General features: G+C 39.1%; 1 protein-coding gene across 3 annotated transcripts in view; it reads left to right on the top strand.

Moving 5' to 3' along the window:
- Btk (tyrosine-protein kinase Btk29A) overlaps positions 1 to 17,769 on the top strand; it is a 61,345-nt gene that overhangs the window by 32,430 nt on the left and 11,146 nt on the right. For all 3 annotated transcript variants that reach the window (XM_072297929.1, XM_019061795.2, XM_072297930.1), the window contains 9 exons: positions 5,542 to 5,594; positions 11,975 to 12,055; positions 13,160 to 13,224; positions 14,126 to 14,191; positions 14,864 to 14,992; positions 15,260 to 15,453; positions 15,942 to 16,113; positions 16,643 to 16,811; positions 17,562 to 17,680. In XM_072297929.1, coding sequence (XP_072154030.1) covers positions 5,542 to 5,594; positions 11,975 to 12,055; positions 13,160 to 13,224; positions 14,126 to 14,191; positions 14,864 to 14,992; positions 15,260 to 15,453; positions 15,942 to 16,113; positions 16,643 to 16,811; positions 17,562 to 17,680 — 1,048 coding nt within the window. The remainder of the gene's footprint in view (positions 1 to 5,541; positions 5,595 to 11,974; positions 12,056 to 13,159; positions 13,225 to 14,125; positions 14,192 to 14,863; positions 14,993 to 15,259; positions 15,454 to 15,941; positions 16,114 to 16,642; positions 16,812 to 17,561; positions 17,681 to 17,769) is intronic.

Below are 17,769 nucleotides of genomic sequence, written 5' to 3'. Positions count from 1 at the left end.
TTTCACGGTGTTCATGGATGAACTTGTGGGATCATACACCTCATAGCTCACGGCAACACTCCCACCTATCCCTACCTATCATTGTGCTTGCCCCATCTCGGCGGTGCGATGTGACCATTCATTTACGACCTGCCGCGGTTGTTGGTGTACGAGTGACGTCACATTTTGCCAAGCTTGTAGACTCATATATTGTGCGCTGAGGAGTCAACGGTGTTGTCTAATTTAAGGTAGAGGTTTCGTTTTTCTGCCCGAAGTCAGAAAGTGTAAAAAATTTTGCATCAACATTTGCGTAATCTGGATGTGGGTTCCATTCTGACGGAAAGCAGATTAAACTCCAAGAAGGACTTGCAATTTTATTCGAGGAAATCGTCTGTACCCGAAGAAAAACGGTTCATGTGTATCAGTCAATCGCAGCGAAGTTAAAGCAAAAAATCGTTTATTCTTAGTTCTGCACGCACGAATTGTCGACATGAAAAGTCAGTCAGTGAATTTTGGTCAGAGAAAACCTGGAAGTCACACCTTACATTTATTTTTGACAAAAAAAAAAAAAAAAAAAAAAAAAAAAAAAAAAAAAAAAAAAAAAAAAAAAAAACCCGGAAATAATGAGTTTCCTTTTGCAAAATGTAGGTCCACGATACAATAATCATTTATCCATTAAATAATTATTCGATCATTTTAATCCCATTGAACTTGGATTTCAAGTTATCAGAATCTTTATTTTGTAAAGAATTCAACGTACTCTTTCCTTTAGCAGAGCCAATTGTCCTCGTGTGGTATTATCGGTTGGCACGCGTTTGTAGTTAAATAATAGCACTGGAAAAAACATTGGATCTAGAGTCCAGACTCTTAAAAACATCGACAAGAAAAATAACTTTTGATTCACTCAGATTTAAGCTTAAATCAAGAACCAAGCCTCTTATTTTAAGCGGATTTCCTTTTGATTTAAGCTTAAATCTGATTGAATCAAGAGTCCTTTTTCTTGCCAATGTTTTCAAGAGTCTGGAAGTGAGCACCAGTCGCCCAGTTGGCACCTTCGAGCAAGCTCGACGCACCCTCTACTGAGCAATCCTCGAAGGTGAAAAATCGGCATCTCCGTTCGCAATTTCGCGAACCGTAAATACAAGGCGGTATGGGGTACGCGACGCGCAAGCAATAAGAATTTTTCGCGGCCGGAGGCGCTCGGTGCAGTTGCATTATTGCACGCCGAAACCGCCTCCCTCCGTTCCTTCTTTTTTTTCATTTCATGCAAAAGCAGACTCCTCTTTCCATTGATCCGAACGCTTTCCTATGAATAGCTTACTTTTTGTGTATGGACGATTTGGAATGGGATTTCGATTCTCATTTCCCAGGATTTTCAGAAATTCTTCCCGTCTAAATCCCCCTCCTCATCTCCCATTCTCAGTGTTAGGGGGTTCGGCGGTCTGGAAAACCTGGGAAGTCGGGGGAATATAGGGAATTCACAGGTAAAGCCAGGGAATTTTAGGAGCAGCGTTTAGCAGAAGTCAGCCTTATTAAAACGAATGAAAGCAAAGCGGCAGCTTTATTCAAAGGTCAGAAATTAGAGCATTGGAAAATGTTTGATTCTATAGTTTGATTCACTAAATCGCAGTCTATGGTGCCACGACTACCTGGCAATCTGGCCTAGGAGGGACTCCAAAGCGGGGTCGGATAAACTGTAGTCAGCGAGCGGTGGAACAACGTTAACCCAGCAGAGAAAGCTCTCGGTGTAATTTCTCCGTGTTAATTGCATATTACTAAAGTAACAGTATTGTTCGCCTCGTCGGTTTATCCACTCTGTATTTTAGTCCCGCATCAGTAGACGATAATCCTAAAGCTGTCTCTCGTCAACGTCACCTTTCCAATACTGCCGTGCTAAGGAAGAACGCCGTATGAGCCTTCAGACGTTGCCAAGCTTCCTCCGATAAAACCCGACATTACTGGAAAGATTGTGAATATTATGTTCTCAAATTTTCAGACAATTTTGTACACATTTTAATCTAAAATATCTGAAAATTTCAAGGAAAAATATGCATAAATTTTGTAAAAAATAGGGTTTTATCAAGGGAAATCTGGCAACTCCTGAATGTTCATACGGCGTTCTCTCTTAGCACGGCAGAATAGTCGCCTAAGTCCCAGTCCAGGTGAGAAGCTGAAGTTTCTCCCGTTATAGGATCCGAAAAAACCATGAAAAATTTTAGAAGTCGGTCAATTTAAAAAAAAAAAGTTGGAAGGTAGGAAATTTTGACAGCCCTTAGTGAAGGAATCGTTTTACATAATTCCAGGATTCCTGTTGAAAAAGTTCAGATACGCTTGAAAAGTACTGAATGGATTCTGAAAAGTCTGCTTAAAGTGCGGAAAAGTACGGATTTTCCAGGAAAAGGACAGGACTTCAGGAATGTAAAAATTGTCTTTAGTTTATACAATCGCTCTAAATTTCTGAGGTCATTATGTTCAGTTCTCGCTTAATCTCAGTTTCATTTAAACATCCATTCCTGTAGTATTAGTTTTTTCCATTTCTAATTACGAATGTCTGAAATTTGTACGTCCAATTTTGAACAAGCTATCTATTCTTGTATCTGAAGAAAAAAGTATTCCCTTCTTAGAACTAAAAATTTTAAAACGTAAAGAAAAGGTGTAATAGAGGCACGTGAGATCTGTTATCACCGCACTTATTATCAGATGAAGGTAGACCGTGCGTTTTTGCTAACTTTGATCCAGGTTACCTGGCACGAAGCCTAGCTCGCCTTCATCCAGGAGCGTAGGCAAAAGGAGTTCTTACGCGTCGATAAAGTCGCATCTTTAGAGTTCGAAGGAGTTCAGAGAGTGGAATCCTCCTCTCTAACGAAGATCGGTCGTCAAAAAGCGGATCTCCTTAGCACTGACGTATATCTTTGCCAAGAAATATTCGGGGACATTTTTCTACAAATGTCTAAATACTCTTCGTTTGTTACGATTTTTGAATTTTACCTTGAGTGTGTAGTTCAACAATGGGTTAGGCATATGAAACTCCTCGAAGAGCTGATTGTGAGTTCACAGAATTTTCCTCAATTTGTTTGTATTATATGGCTTGGCTAAGAATAGATCGAAAAGGTGAAAAACTTTATCACCTTATGACGTCTTAGGGCAGCATACCTCACTGAAACACATGTATTTTAGCAGGTTAGGTCATTCTATCCTAATTTCTGCAACAAGTAATTGTTCGGTAATTATGAATGAAACTATCAAATTGTAGACACTCGAAGATTATCTATTCGATTTCACAGAAAAATTTACTTTTTAGTCCCATCGAGAAAAATAATATGCAGCTTTAGCAACAAGGAATCAAGGTTGTCAAAAATGTGTGGTCATCTCTAAATTCTGGCTCGACTGTCAATGCAGTTAAGTTTGCTTGCCCTGCGGGCTGATTATTGAAATGGATAGACAAAGCTATAGACAAATCAGACATAGGGGAATGGAGCTATCCTATTGGCTGAAATGTGTGGTTCTTGTGGACTGAGGGAGAAAATGATAGACTAACTGTCGGGCCTCTCGTGGGTTGCCGTTAGTTAATCTATTCCCTACTGCCTTTGTCCATTGCAACCACCAAGTTCCATCAATAGGATCCCTCCATATCCCTTTTGTCATCTTTGTCTATAGCTTTGTGTGTCAATTTCAATAATCGGGGATTATTGAAAAAGGGCAGGATGTAAACTGCAGGGGTAGTCAAGCGATCATCTGATGATCTGCTATCTGAGCATTGTATTTTTTACAGAGCGGTGAAATGTCGCGCGAACGCAGTTCTGATCTGAAGCAACTGCAATACCAGGTCTGATAGTTTTTCGTGCAGTCGTGGAGCGACGCGGCAACAGTGGCCTCAGTTTTGGATTAGTCTCACAATCAGTCAAGTAGGACGATCAGCGTCGGCTCAGCGTGGAGTTGTATCATAATCCGACAGTTAAACGCGCCGGGCGTCGCGCAGTAAAACGAGCCTCGGGAGAGGTCGAACATGACATATTCTACTGAAACCGTACATTTTAATGGCTATTCACATAGTAAATTTTGTAAGGGGTGTTCCGTAATGAAAATTTTAAGAGAAAACCAATAGTAACGCACACGAATCTCCCAAGTTCATATTAATGAAAATTATGAGGCTTTAAAGTTTCTGTATTCAGGATGTCTACAAGTCCGGAATTTCCGGATAGTCCGGAAATAGAACTGATCTTTTAAAGGCGGTCCGGAAGTACTGAAAAAGTGTGGAAATTCCGCCAAATGGTCCGGAATTTTTTTAAATTTTTTGTCATTTTTGTCTCAATTTCAAATTTTTTAAATTTCGTCAAATGGAGGTACTGAAAAAGAACGTAATTTTTCTGTTGGAGGAGGTACTGAATTTCTCGAGAATGTTCTGACAAAGTACTGTAAAAGTACTTATTTTTGACCAGCCTGTTTTAGTAGACACCCTGGTGTTGTGTTCGATCTATCTCATCGAATCGTTCCACTGTGCGGCGCGCACCCGCAGCTCGTAGCCTAATTAACTATGCGCGCGCAAGCGTCGAACGTCGAGCGTCCCTTTCCGCCGTCCGTTTCCCGATTGAAGAAACGCTAGACATTGAACCGGAAATCAGTTTTCGGCCCCCCTCCCCTCCCGCCGTCGTCGCACTTCTGTTTCGTCCTGTTCCGTCGTCCGGGAGTTACTGACGAACCAGGATGCTGAGTGCGAAGCAGGTCAAGCTAAAGACGTTCGTCTACTACAAATATTAATATTTTCGGCAATATCTCAAGGCCACTCCGTTAATGAATTTCCGTCGATATTTAGCAACCCGCTAAATAAACTACATTTTGCAATTAGGAACAATTATTTCTTGTTCGTACATGCTTCCGTGGCCAAGGAAAATCGTTGAAGGAAGGATTACGGAGAAGAAAGTAGGCCCTACGTGTCGAAATAGTTGCATATTCACAGATTGAAGAGGCCGTGCCTTTTTTCAGTTCTCTACGTTAACTGGTGCGAGGCGTATGTACTTATGTAGTCCGCCTTCATCTGGGCGAGTAGTCTAAAATAGCTCCCACGCGTCGAAACAGTTGCATCCTCAAAGATTGAAGGATTTCAGGGAGTGGGAACCTCCTTGCTGACTTAGTTAGCTCTAGAGCGAAAGTATTTGATCGGTCGTTGGAAAGCGGATTTTTAAGTCATTACCGAAGATCCGTATTGAAAAAAACAAAAGAATTCGTCTCTATCAATTTCCAATAATAACTCTTCGTTCGTTTTGATCTTTAAGTTTCCTCCGTAGCGCTCTGAAAAAAACCAGTCCGAAGTATAGATCGTAGAATCAATCTCCCGTACAGATAACTTTATTCAGTGAACACCAATCAAACAGTCGTTAACACTGATGACGCCACCACAGGGGTTTTCCTCCGTTGTGTATATAGAATTGAATCCAACAATGACCATGATATTTCATTTATACGAATGATGATAAATCGAAAACATCATTTTCCCTAACATAAGACCAATAACTCCTATTTTAACTCCTGTTTTCATTCTGGGATTTTTTTTCGTTGTTTCAGGTAGCTTAGTCACGCCAGCCATGCCCGGTGGAACGCCTGCCTTAAAAGCAAAAGTAAGTTTTGATAAAACTTTAAAGTGCATGCATTTTGATCTTCAGTTGTGCTTGGGATAGAACCGTGTTTTGATCATTGGATTATTTCCACAAATAATAAAATACGCCGATGCGCCAAGCTTATGCGTTCAAAAACCTTGAGTATAAATTGTTGACATTTGTTTTGTTAATTTATTAATTTCAATATCAAATCATTGTATTATCTCCTATAAACTTTCATTAAGTTATTCTAAATTGATTTTTATTTGCCTAATATTTTAGCTTCTATCAGCAGAACACGATTCTATGTCCAGCACAAGTGACAATCCCCTGTGTATCATTATCCAGGGTTGCTACAGTCAGGGAAATCGGGAAATGGGTTTCAGGACATTCCGTCAACGATTCTTTGTCCACGCACCTGTTTTGTCCAGTAGTTTACATCCATGCGTAAAATAAGCAACAGTGACTTGGTTTAAGCATTGTATTTAAGTCCGATTTTAAAATTATATCGACAATATCTAAATGAGAAAATTGAAATAGAAGGTGTTGTTATGGTAACTCATTTTTTAAATGAAATGTTACTTTCTTCTTGTGATTCATCTTTGTAAAACGTAGCATACATTTGTAAAACATTTTCAAGCGATGGCATCGATATTAATATCTAAATGAGTCGTGTATTGAAATGAACTGTACAAAAATGAATAAAAGAGGGGAAAAAACCAAAAAGCACGCAATCTTTGGTTTTAACCCATTTGTACATCGATCTGTTAGAATCAAATACGTCCAATTTTGAGCGTTTGGTTGCGCTGCAGCACAGTAAAAGCACAAAATATGAAAGAAAAAATTAGAGGGCTTTGAAAATCATTGAAGTTGACACGGAGTCACCTTAATATTTACAGAATACACAATATATTTTCCTTTTATACTTATCTTTTTTCATCAATTTAAATGAGAATACTCCGTGCAGAGTGTGTAAGCATTTCAAAATCATGAGTTGAAAAACGCTGACTCTGCGAGTTTAAATATTTAGAGCCAAAGAGAGCGGAGCGGCGTGCAGCCAGCGCAAAAGGCTCACTGGCGCCTACAAACCTAAAGGGATACTTCACGCATTGCGCAATGTTTGAAGTATCTACTTAGGTTTGTAGGCGCCAATGCGCGTTTCGCGCTGGCCGCCCGCTCGCCGTGCCGCGGCATGCATGGCACCTCAAGCAACTATTTCACAACAGAGGTGTTGCATAGTATCATTCGAAATTGAAGACGCCCCAACATATTTAGAATGACGGGAATCCTTTAAGAATACGCAGCTTTCTCCGCAAAATAAATCAAAATGCTACGGCACAAAAAGAGAGCGGTAGTCCCAAAACCCATCAAGTCCTAGCATCCGTATTTAATAAAGTTTACCATAACTATTACATTTCATTAGAGAAAAAAGTGACTCGATTTAGGCAGAAAAATTCTTGAGTATGCCGTCAAAAATATTTTATTTTGAGTCTCAATAATAGTTGGCTTGTGGACCAAAACTCCCCTGCCGAAAAAACGCGTGGACGTAAACTACTGGAAAAAACAGGTGCGCTGACAAAAAATCCTTGACAAAATGTCCTATAACCGGGTCCACGTGAAAATTCATGTACGCTCTGACGTTAGGGAAGCGGCGATTATTCGATAAAGATTCAACAATCGACCGGCTGGTGCCAACGTCGAACATTTTTCAGAGAGGAAAAGGGTGTATTGGCCATCACCACAATCAGGAAATAATGTCCCTTTCAATGGAAAGAAAGGGCTTATTCTTTCTCTTCGCTATTATTTTTATGAGGATGTTTAGGAAGGAAAATCATGCAAAGGAACAATAAAGGGGGAATAAGCTTTGAAGCGTTGCGGGTAATTTTCCCGATCGCAGTTATCTCCTGTATAGATAGGCATCATCCTCCCACGGACAGTGAATCGGTCAGCCCACGCTTTTAATTTTGAAAGCTCGCGAAAGTGACAATAGACTCGACTATAGCGTTGCTATTTTTGAGTATGCAGGGGAAAATACCCACGTTCCGGAATGAAAGAGGTGGCAAGCGGTGAAATTAATTTTTGTGCCGATAGAAGGCCTGCAGTTGAATTTTAATCAGATAGCTCCGTTGAGTCTCAAACAAAGCGAATCAACAAGTTTCAAAAACTTCCTTTCATAATCAGGTCTTTTGAACTGCAAACTACAATCCGCCCTATCTCCGATTTGGCTCTTTGTTTTCTAGCATGTTGTGAGGCAAAATTTGCGCGGAATACCCCAGCGGCTTTAATATCCAGGATGTCCGCCGTACGAAAAAAGAAATGATTCGCCGGTGTGGAAACCGATATTTTTCCGGAAAATGGCGCCATCTTGGAAAGGATTGGGTATTTTGACAAACTTTGCGTCAAATTCATGCTGAAGTGTCCGAAAATATCCACTGTTACCAATTTTAAAGCGAATTCATTTTAGACTCGTTCAAGTATTAATCTCCGGCAATTGCAAGAAAGCGCTGGGTATTTTGAAAAATTAACATCTTTGTGTTCAGCATTCCCAAAAACCCTCGGTCACTGAGTTTGAAGAAAATTCGCTCATAGGATGCGGATGCTCAATTACTTTCTCGGCCATTTTGAACTTCAACTGTCCCCCATTTTGGAACCGTAGTTGATTGAGACTTGAACTTGGTGCCAAAAATGGTCTATTTCTCTAATCTCTCCAACGATAAACCACAAAGTAGGAATTGCATTTCGAAGAAAAAGGCAGAGGGTCTGTAGCCTCTCCTAAGAGGGGGGGGGGGGGGGGGGTGGGCACTGAAATTTTTTGGGGGCCAAAAATATTCCCTTTTGACCCAGGAACACTTTAATAGTTTCAACTCTGTAGCTCTACATTAGCAAAAAAGATATCGGTGTTGAAGAGACTTATGGATTACATTGTATCGAGTCAAGAAGAATCCTCGGAAGGCATGCATAAAGTACTCTGCCCTGCTAAGGCAAAACGCCGTATGAGCCTCAAGGCGCTGCCAAATTTCCTGTAGTTAATCACTAATTTTCGGGAAAATTTGTAAATATTTTTCTTCCAACTTTGGAGATAATTTTGCTCGTAATTTCACCTAAAGTTCCTGAAACTTTCGAGGGAAACTATTCACGGCTTTCCTCAAAAATAAACATTTCATCGAAGGAAATTGGCAACTCTCGAATGTTCATACGGCGTTCTTCCCTGGTTCGGTAGTACTAATCGTCGCTCCTCTGACGTATGGGCGTATCTCGATTTCTTTATGAGCCCCAGAAAGAATGGTGTTATATTGAGAACAGGGCTCAAGTAAAAGTCTAGATACGCCCTTACGTCAAAGGAGCGACGTAATGTGCGACTCCGAATCCCGATTCGAAGAGAGCTGTCATGTCCGAACAATAATGGGGTTGCAACTCCAGAAATCCACACACCATGGACTGTAACAAAACGAAGCGTTGAAGCAGTCATCAGCGTTTAAGCACAAGTATATCTGTTTCCGGTATTTACTCGCAATAATGAATACTTGTGTGGATCTCGCATCGCCAGCGCACAATATCTTGGGTGTGGCTGCGTCAAATTCTCCTCTTTCAAATCGTCTCTCTCTTTCTCAAACGTATACCCGGATCCCCGCACAATGCATAATGCATGCACCGTTTTACCGTTACCCTTTTCATAGCTTTTCACGGTCGCCGGCGACCAGAAAAAACTCTCGGGAATTATAAGGAAAAATATTGAAGGCCTCCTTGAGTGCGCGCCAGATGCCGCCCTCCGTCAAAAGTAGAAATCCGATCCTCGCCTTTTTGTTTCCCTCAAAATTTATGTGTGTCAATAGTCACTGAATTCGCATTTATGGCTGAAATCGGCCTTAAAAACCATGGTAAGGCAAGTATTAGAGCCGAAAGAGACCGGAAATGATCGGATGCATTTCGTAAAATATAGACTTGCAACGCGTAAAAAATCGTAAGGTTGAAGAAATTCAGCGAGGGTGGGCCCAAAAATGACCCTTATCGATACCCCTCCCTTTCAAAGAGTCGTGAATCATCAGAGAAAAGTCAGGGTGTCTACAAATCCGGAAATAGTACTGATTTTCTAAGGGCGGTCCGGAAGTACTGGAAAGGTGCGTAAATTCCGCAAAAAGCTCCGGAATTTTTTAAAATTTTTCGTAATTTTTGTCGCAATTCCACATTTTTGAAATTTTTCTAATTTCGTCAAGTGGAGGTAATGAAAAGAACGGAATTTTTCTGTTTGAGGAGGTACTGAATTTCTCGAGAATGTTCTGCACCGAAAAAAGAAAAACACATTGGATCTAGAGTGCAGACTCTTGAAAACATTGAAAAGAAAAAATACTCTTGATTCAATCAGATTGAAGCTTAAATCAAAAGGAAATCCGCTCAAATTAAGAGGCTTGGTTCATAATTTAAGCAAAAATCCGATTGAATCAAGAGTATTTTTTCTTGTCGATGTTACTAAGAGTCTGGACTCTAGATCCAATGTGTTTTTTTTTTCTAGCGTGAAAAAGTACTGTAAAAGTACTTATTTCTGGTTAGCCTGTTTTAGTAGACACCCTGGAAAAGAGTTAGGAGTCGAGGAATCGGAAAATGAAAAAATTATGAGCGGGTTGCATCGCGCCACGAAGTCTGCTCCGAAATCGTCGAACCCAGTCCCTATTTACCCCGCAGGTATCCTCCGGCTCAACTAATTAATCCGCAAATCCTGAACTTACGTGTTTAGGCGCCATCGGGCGGAGGAATTGGGGAACGGCGCGTGGCGCGGTGGCGCCCCACCCGCGGATCCGGCCGCTGCATTTGTAGGTTCATTGTGAAACGCACGCCGCCGCCGGTCGAATCAATAAAACAACGAGGAAGCCGCAGACGGAGGGGGTTGGACAGGGGAGTCGCAGGGGGGCGCACGGGCACGGGGGGCACCCCGACGCTCGACGCGTCGCGGTCGAATAACGGGCCAAGTTGCAAATGAGTCGCTTCTCCGTCGCGGCGCGCGGCAGCCGAAAGCGATGCATCTGCCGGCCGAGAATCGGATGCTGATGAGTAGAGAGCAATCAATTCGGTTATCAGGTGAAGCCACGGTTCCAAGAGGCGCCGGCCACGAAAAGTCGGCCGCGCGAGGCGCGACCGGGTGCAATGATTGCAGACCCGGCGACGTGGATCGCCTTTTCAATTGCAGGGCGTTTATCAGTCAGGGTGTCTACAAGTCCGGAAGCAGTACTGATTTTTTCAGGGCGGTCCGGAAGTACTGAAAAAGTGCGGAAATTCCGCTAAAAGGTCCGGATTTTTTTAAAAAATTTTGTCATTTTTGGCGCAATTTCAAATTTTTGAAATTTTTTGAATTTAGTCAAATGGAGGTACTGAAAAAGTACGGAATTTTTCTGTCAGGGGAGGTACTGAATTTCTTGAGAATTTACTGAAAAAGTACTCTAAAATTACTTATTTTTGACCAGCCTGTTTTAGTAGACACCCTGATCATTTCGAAAATAGTACTGATTCTTAAAGGCGGTCCGGAAGTACTGAGGAAGTGCGGAAATTCCGCACGAAGGTCCGGAATTTTTTCCTTCATTCCACGCGTGTTTTTTAATAAAGCCTGGAAATAATGCAATCCCCTGCGCGTTGATTTTTTAGGCGTATATGCCTGCAAGATCGCGATTGTGCAGTCGGTCAATCTTCAAGCCACCAATGAAATACTGTCGTCATTTTTGTCGCCATTTAAGCGAGAATTTCAAATTTTTGAACTTTTTCGAATTTCGTCAAATGGAGGTATTGAAAAACCACTGAATTTTTCTGTTGAGGATGTTCGGAATTTATTGGGAATGTACTGTAAAAGTACTGATTTTTCGCAAGCCTGTTTTAGTAGACAACCTGCTCACCTAAAATCGATAGTTTGTTGCCAACCTGCAAAATCTCCCCCAGATCCCTAGAAGTACAACAGGCAGCTTTTGAAATGCTTCCCTCTCTTGAACTCAGTCCGTGTAAGGGGGACCTCACAATCAGTTACTGTGAGCTTAGATATCATGGAAAAATCTTGGAACTAGAGCGACGATACGCGGGCAAAATCCGGTTGTGGTGTCCGTTTTTCCAGGAGTCGCGGAAACGCCGGACGGAACCACGCTTGATTCCAGTTTCGCATTCAACCTTGCGGACTGGAAGGAAGTCGTCGATCGACTCGGCTGGAATATTGTCGCTGTGTCGTCGGCCAATCAGCGATTATTAACAGTTGTGTTACCGAATATTTATTATTGGGGGATAGGGCAGGGCGATGGTCAAAAATAGCTCGAGGAACTTCGGTAAGATGAACTAGGTCTGTTGATGAAAGTGGTGTACTCCGATGCAAAGAATCTATTTTGTTTGTGGTGGAGATCATTTCTAAATATTTTGTCTTTTTGTTTCAGGAGCCCATGGTTCGAACAAAAGTTGTTGTAGCCTTATATCCTTTCAAAGCCATCGAGGGTGGAGATCTCTCTTTAGAAAAGGTAACTGATGTCTGCTCATATCTCTCATTTTAAATGACTGGAATTTTTTTTCTTTAAATGAGACGAGAGAAATTTGTGTTTTAAATGAATTTAAAATAAACTCAAAATTTAAGATAGATTTAAAAATAAATTTATTTCAAAGGTGTCCCAACATTGTATATTATGCCTTGGGGTATAACGTAGTCGAATTTTGAACTTTTGAATTGTGAGCATGTATGAGTGAATATGAATCTATCTGCACCATTTTTGTTGGTTTGAATTACTTCAAAATAAGCAGCAAAGCATCTTTGATTTTCAGTTTTCCAAGGTAACCGGGTTATAGACTTCAAAAAATAACTGGAGGACATGTGAATCTTCAACTTTTCCTGTTTACTTCCTGTTTTCCCTCTGGCAGTGACATGAAGGTCACTAAAAATAATTTTAACCATGAAGGAAAAACAGAAAATTTTTATTTTATCAATTTTTTTATTTTTATTTTATATATTCTGGCTGTGACATGGTGGTCACTGAAAATAATTTCAATCATGAAGAAAAGACAGAAAATTATTATTTTTCTCTCCTTCTTTAATGCATTATACTCAAAGACATCGAATCACGTAGACCATGCGTCCCACTTGGTTTAGTACAGGTGGAGCGAAGCAAGTCTCACAGAGCGCCATTATGGGCCGGCAGGGAAGGGGAGAGAGAGTGTGTCCCAAGCACTCAAAGAGATTGCAGAGAGGCAATGGAGAATTCATTCCTGCGCTTGGTTTTTCACGAGTATCTCGTTTAGAGTCCATTTTCAGACAGAATTCCTATGAAGAAAAGTTTTAGAACACATAATTTTACACCCGAATAGTATCGTTTCATTTTTCCGAACTAATTAATAACCGAGGAAAAAAGCCTCACAATCCGTCAAAAATTCACTGGAGCCACCCTTGCGCATGCGCAGGTGTGCGCGATTGGGACACCTGAACTCATGGATGCGGGTCGGTGCCACCACTCATCGGCATGTGAATTTTTAAAAGTTCCGTAACACAGGATGTATGGTCTATGTGATTCAATGTTTTTGATTATACCACGGCAAATTTGCACAAACAAATTGACAAAAAATTTGGGTTTCAGGGTGCTGAGTATCAAGTGTTAGATGATTCTCAGGAACACTGGTGGAAAGTCAAGGACCAGCATGGGTAACTATCACCTTTTATTTTTTGCACCTTTCGATGCGTAATCGTCTCCTTTTTTTTCATCAGTCCTCCCCCCCTCCGCCTCCCCCCTCTCCTCCTCCTGCTTAATCAATGTCTTTATTGTATCGCCCGATGTGTTTTGACTAGTTTGCCCACTTTTCTAAAGAATTACCCTTACTGTAAGAAACTGTTTACCAAGATAAGATACCTCAATCAGACAACTCTAATTTGAGCTGAGGAGACTATCTGCTGCTTGATGGGTACAAGTGTTTCCAATGAATGCCCTATCCAACTTTCAGTTGCTTCAGATAATTTTAGAGTTTCAGAACTGTCCAGAACAAATAGGATTTCTAGCTATTAAGTAGATTGTCATCAAAATACGAGTATTAAATTTAAAAAAAAAAGAAGATCAATACAACTGAAAATAACATTATGAGTTTACAAATTGAAGCTCTCCAATCTTATGGATGCTATTACTTAATATATGTAGATCAATTGATAAAACCGTAGGAGGTTATGCTCTCATTTTTGCAAATAGCAGATCTTTGTCAATAGTTTGAAAAAACTTACCTACCTAATGTTCGGACAAACAGCATCACAGGTTGCCATTCGATGATATTTAACTATTGAAAACATTTTGTGAAACTGGCAACTCGTCTCATCTTTACTTGTAATTTGTTAAATTATAATGTAACCTTGTTGTAATTGCAACTTCAACGAACTTGCAGCTAGTTCGATGACGTTATATACACGTCGAATGTGTATTGCACCTTAAAACACCAAGATTTAAAGGAAACAAATTCTCCCCCTAAAACCAAAGCATAATTTTTAACTTAAAATGATTTGCAAAAATGTAGCACATGCTTGAATTTCTCATTAACGTCTCTGTTTGTTTGTTTTTTAGGTCTATCGGTTACATTCCCAGCAATTATGTGAAAGAAAAAGAATTATTAGGATTACAAAAATATGAGTAAGTAAATGCTTTTATACTTGTATGTTTACTGCAATTTGTAGTTTCCCATCTCATCTATAATGAATCAGTTATGTGTAAAAGTGGGTGATAGTTGAAATCGTTTAATCATTGATAATTTTTGTTCAGGAGAAATTCTTCTGTAAAAGCACCAGAATTTTCCACCCTCCGTTTATCAATACTATGGGTCATACATACTATATGTTACCGATACTTTCAACCAAAAGTCAAAGGCAACTTAAAAACCAGATTAAAATACACACAGTATGTAAGGAACTGCTATTTTCACTCTCGTTTTTTACCGCCAAATCGTGCTTTAGCAACTTCTCAAGCCACCATTGACAGCTGAGTCACTCAAGGCAGTTGATGATGATGGTTGAGAAAGCTGCTAAAACAAACATTTACCATAAAAAATCGAAACAAAAGTTATAGTTTCATCATTGTGTGCATTTTAGTAATATCTTCTTACTGTTCATCAACAGTTAATTTGATATTGTGTTGTTAAGTATTGACCAAAGATAGAAAGTTCTGTCAAATCCAATTTCAGGAATCCATCAAACGTACTCTTGTTTTCAATGGTTGATTAGAATTTTATTGATCTCGGCTTTTCTTTGGGTAGTTAGAGTAATTAATTTATTAAACTCATCCACAACCCTCCAATTTTTTTTACAGGTGGTATGTTGGTGACATGTCAAGACAAAGGGCAGAGTCCTTGTTGAAACAAGAAGATAAAGAAGGCTGTTTTGTAGTACGAAATTCCTCCACAAAAGGATTGTACACTCTCTCATTGTATACTAAAGTGTAAGTAATCAATTTCATTTTGCATTTTTCTCAAAAAGGGATTGAGATGAAGTGAATCAGAACCAATTTTTAAAGTAGTGTACCAAAATTCAAAGAACTTGAATAAATTGCTTCATAATTTTTCTATTTTAATAAGTCAATAAATTGAACTACCAAAATTATTTTCTTAAAATACTTCGAAATGTTACACCTAGAGCAATTTTTGTTTGCAAAAAGTGATTAAGAAACATCCGATTTTATATTATTTGTTTTTATTGTATTTTTCAGACCCCACCCGCATGTCAAACACTACCATATCAAACAGAATTCAAGGGCAGAATTTTTCTTATCTGAAAAACACTGTTGCAATAGTATTCCAGACTTAGTTAACTATCATAGGCACAATAGTGGTGGACTTGCATCTAGACTGAAAACATCTCCTTGTGATAGACCTGTGCCAGCGACTGCTGGTCTTAGTCATGGTAAGTGCCTTTAGAATATCATGAATCTTTATATAGGAAAAAAAAAAAAACAGCCCCCTTCCTTCACATAATTTTTCAATTCTTCAAATTATACATTTCTAATTGAGTGCGCTTCTTCTCCTCTTTTTTCTAATAAATTTCCAGGAGACAGAGAAGTTAAGTCAATTATAATTTTCTGCACCCTATCTGATCCCTCAGGAACGCTCTATTTCGTATTCTGCACTCACTTGCTTATAGTCCTAAAGTTTTAAACGTAGACTTATTTTTAAAATTTTTCTTGGCAAAGCTCCTCTTTTGCAGCTTAATAATTTTGATAGGTTAACCCTAATACATGTCCAATTTATTCAGAAAGAGAAGGATCAATAGAACATGTATGTTCTTCGGGAAATTAACTAAAAAAAATCCCTTGTATTGGTGAAGGAAGTCTACTCAGATTTTTACTATAAAAATAAGCTTTCAAACTGATTTTCTTTGTTCCTTTTTTCTAGATAAGTGGGAAATTGATCCTGCGGAGCTCATGTTGCTGGAAGAGTTAGGTTCTGGACAATTTGGTGTCGTACGACGCGGCAAGTGGCGTGGATCAATCGACACAGCTGTAAAAATGATGAAAGAAGGCACCATGTCGGAAGATGACTTCATCGAAGAGGCTAAAGTCATGACGTAAGCTAAATATATTGATAATGTCATGTTTAAACTAAGGCTCTAAATTATTAGTTTTTCCTTTCCAACCTTGCCTCATACTATGTGGGTATCTATTTTATTAACATTTTTTAGGCCAATAATGGTAATATATGTGTCAGATGTACGCGCCAAAATATAGTCAAATTGTGGTGAACCATAGAGGAAACTCAACTTTGTTAACCTACATAATTTCGTGTCAATACCTCTAAAACAACTTTTTTTTAAAATTGAATCAGGCGCTGTCCGTTATCTATTAAATGCTGCTTTTTTTTAAATATACGTTTCCCAATCTAAGTATGGGGTTCAAAGTTTTTCTTTTTCTCTTTTAATTGTTATTGGTAATACTCATCATCAATTAGAACCAGAATGTACCAAGTTAGGGTCTCAAATTTAATTCAGTATCTCTTACTGACATTAATTTCAAAAGGTCAAAATGTTTTACTCTTGCCTCATGCAAAGAATGTGTCTTGTATTACTCACGTGTATATTTTTTTTCTTTGTGCTTCAGAAAACTTCAGCATCAAAACCTAGTCCAACTATATGGAGTCTGCAGTAAACATCGACCTATTTATATTGTCACTGAGTATATGAGACATGGATCTTTGTTGAATTATCTTAGGCGGCATGAAAATACTTTGGGAGGTAATGTTGGCCTCCTCCTGGACATGTGTATTCAAGTAAGTACTTTGTTATTACAAATTATGAAGAACCTATATCAACATAATTCAAGCTTATTTTTAGAATGCAAGATGGTAAGAGATCATTTTGAGAGGGAAAAACAAGAAGTAAGTTTTTGTATTTAGTATGTCCCTCAATGTTCATCACCATTTTTAGGTGTTTTTTTTCACCTAGCATATTTTTGTGTACTATTGAATGCTTTCAGTTGCCACTTTTGCTGAAAAAAAAAAACCGTTAGCTGGCTGGAAAGATTTGCGCAGCTGAAGAATGGATAGCCTAGCTTATTCAAAGCTCAAGTCGTTTGTCTCCAGCGTGGAAGGATGTGCTAGTGTAAACAAAGCCACAGAAGAAGTGAAAAAATTTTATATTGACTTATTTTAGCGTGAATTATTTTAAATCATCTCATGCTCTAATTTTTCTATTCGCTGTAAGTGTACCTAAGTTATGTTAGGTTTCATTTCCATCCCCTCTCAAAAGATCTTCTCTTCAGTCAGGGAACTGAAAAGAGTCTAGTTTGTTGTGAGGAAAGAGGAGGAGGTTATGATAAAATTATCAGCTTCGCTGAAAAATTCTTTAGATTTCTTTTTTCTTAACAAACTCAGATTTAAATCCAAATTGCAGTTAATTTTTCAATTGAATGTAGAACTCTTCATTCACACTGCTTCACAAGTAACTCTTCTAAAAATTCAGGGCAAGATGCACCGTGTCTGAATTTTTATAATTCATTCTTTACTTTTCTCTTGTTACAGGTTTGTAAAGGAATGGCTTATCTAGAAAGACATAACTACATTCATCGGGATTTGGCAGCGCGGAATTGTCTTGTTGGATCTGAAAATGTTGTGAAAGTAGCTGATTTTGGCTTAGCAAGGTATTTTACTTATTCTATTTATTTTTTCAGGTTAAAAAATGAGCTCAGTAGAACTCCAGTTTTATAGAAGATACATACATACGTAATTT

Source organism: Bemisia tabaci, chromosome 3 (assembly GCF_918797505.1).
Source record: "Bemisia tabaci chromosome 3, PGI_BMITA_v3".
NCBI classification, from domain to species: Eukaryota; Metazoa; Arthropoda; class Insecta; order Hemiptera; family Aleyrodidae; genus Bemisia; species Bemisia tabaci.
Note: the sequence above shows the minus strand (reverse complement) of the source record. Positions and strands in the feature narration are given on the sequence as shown.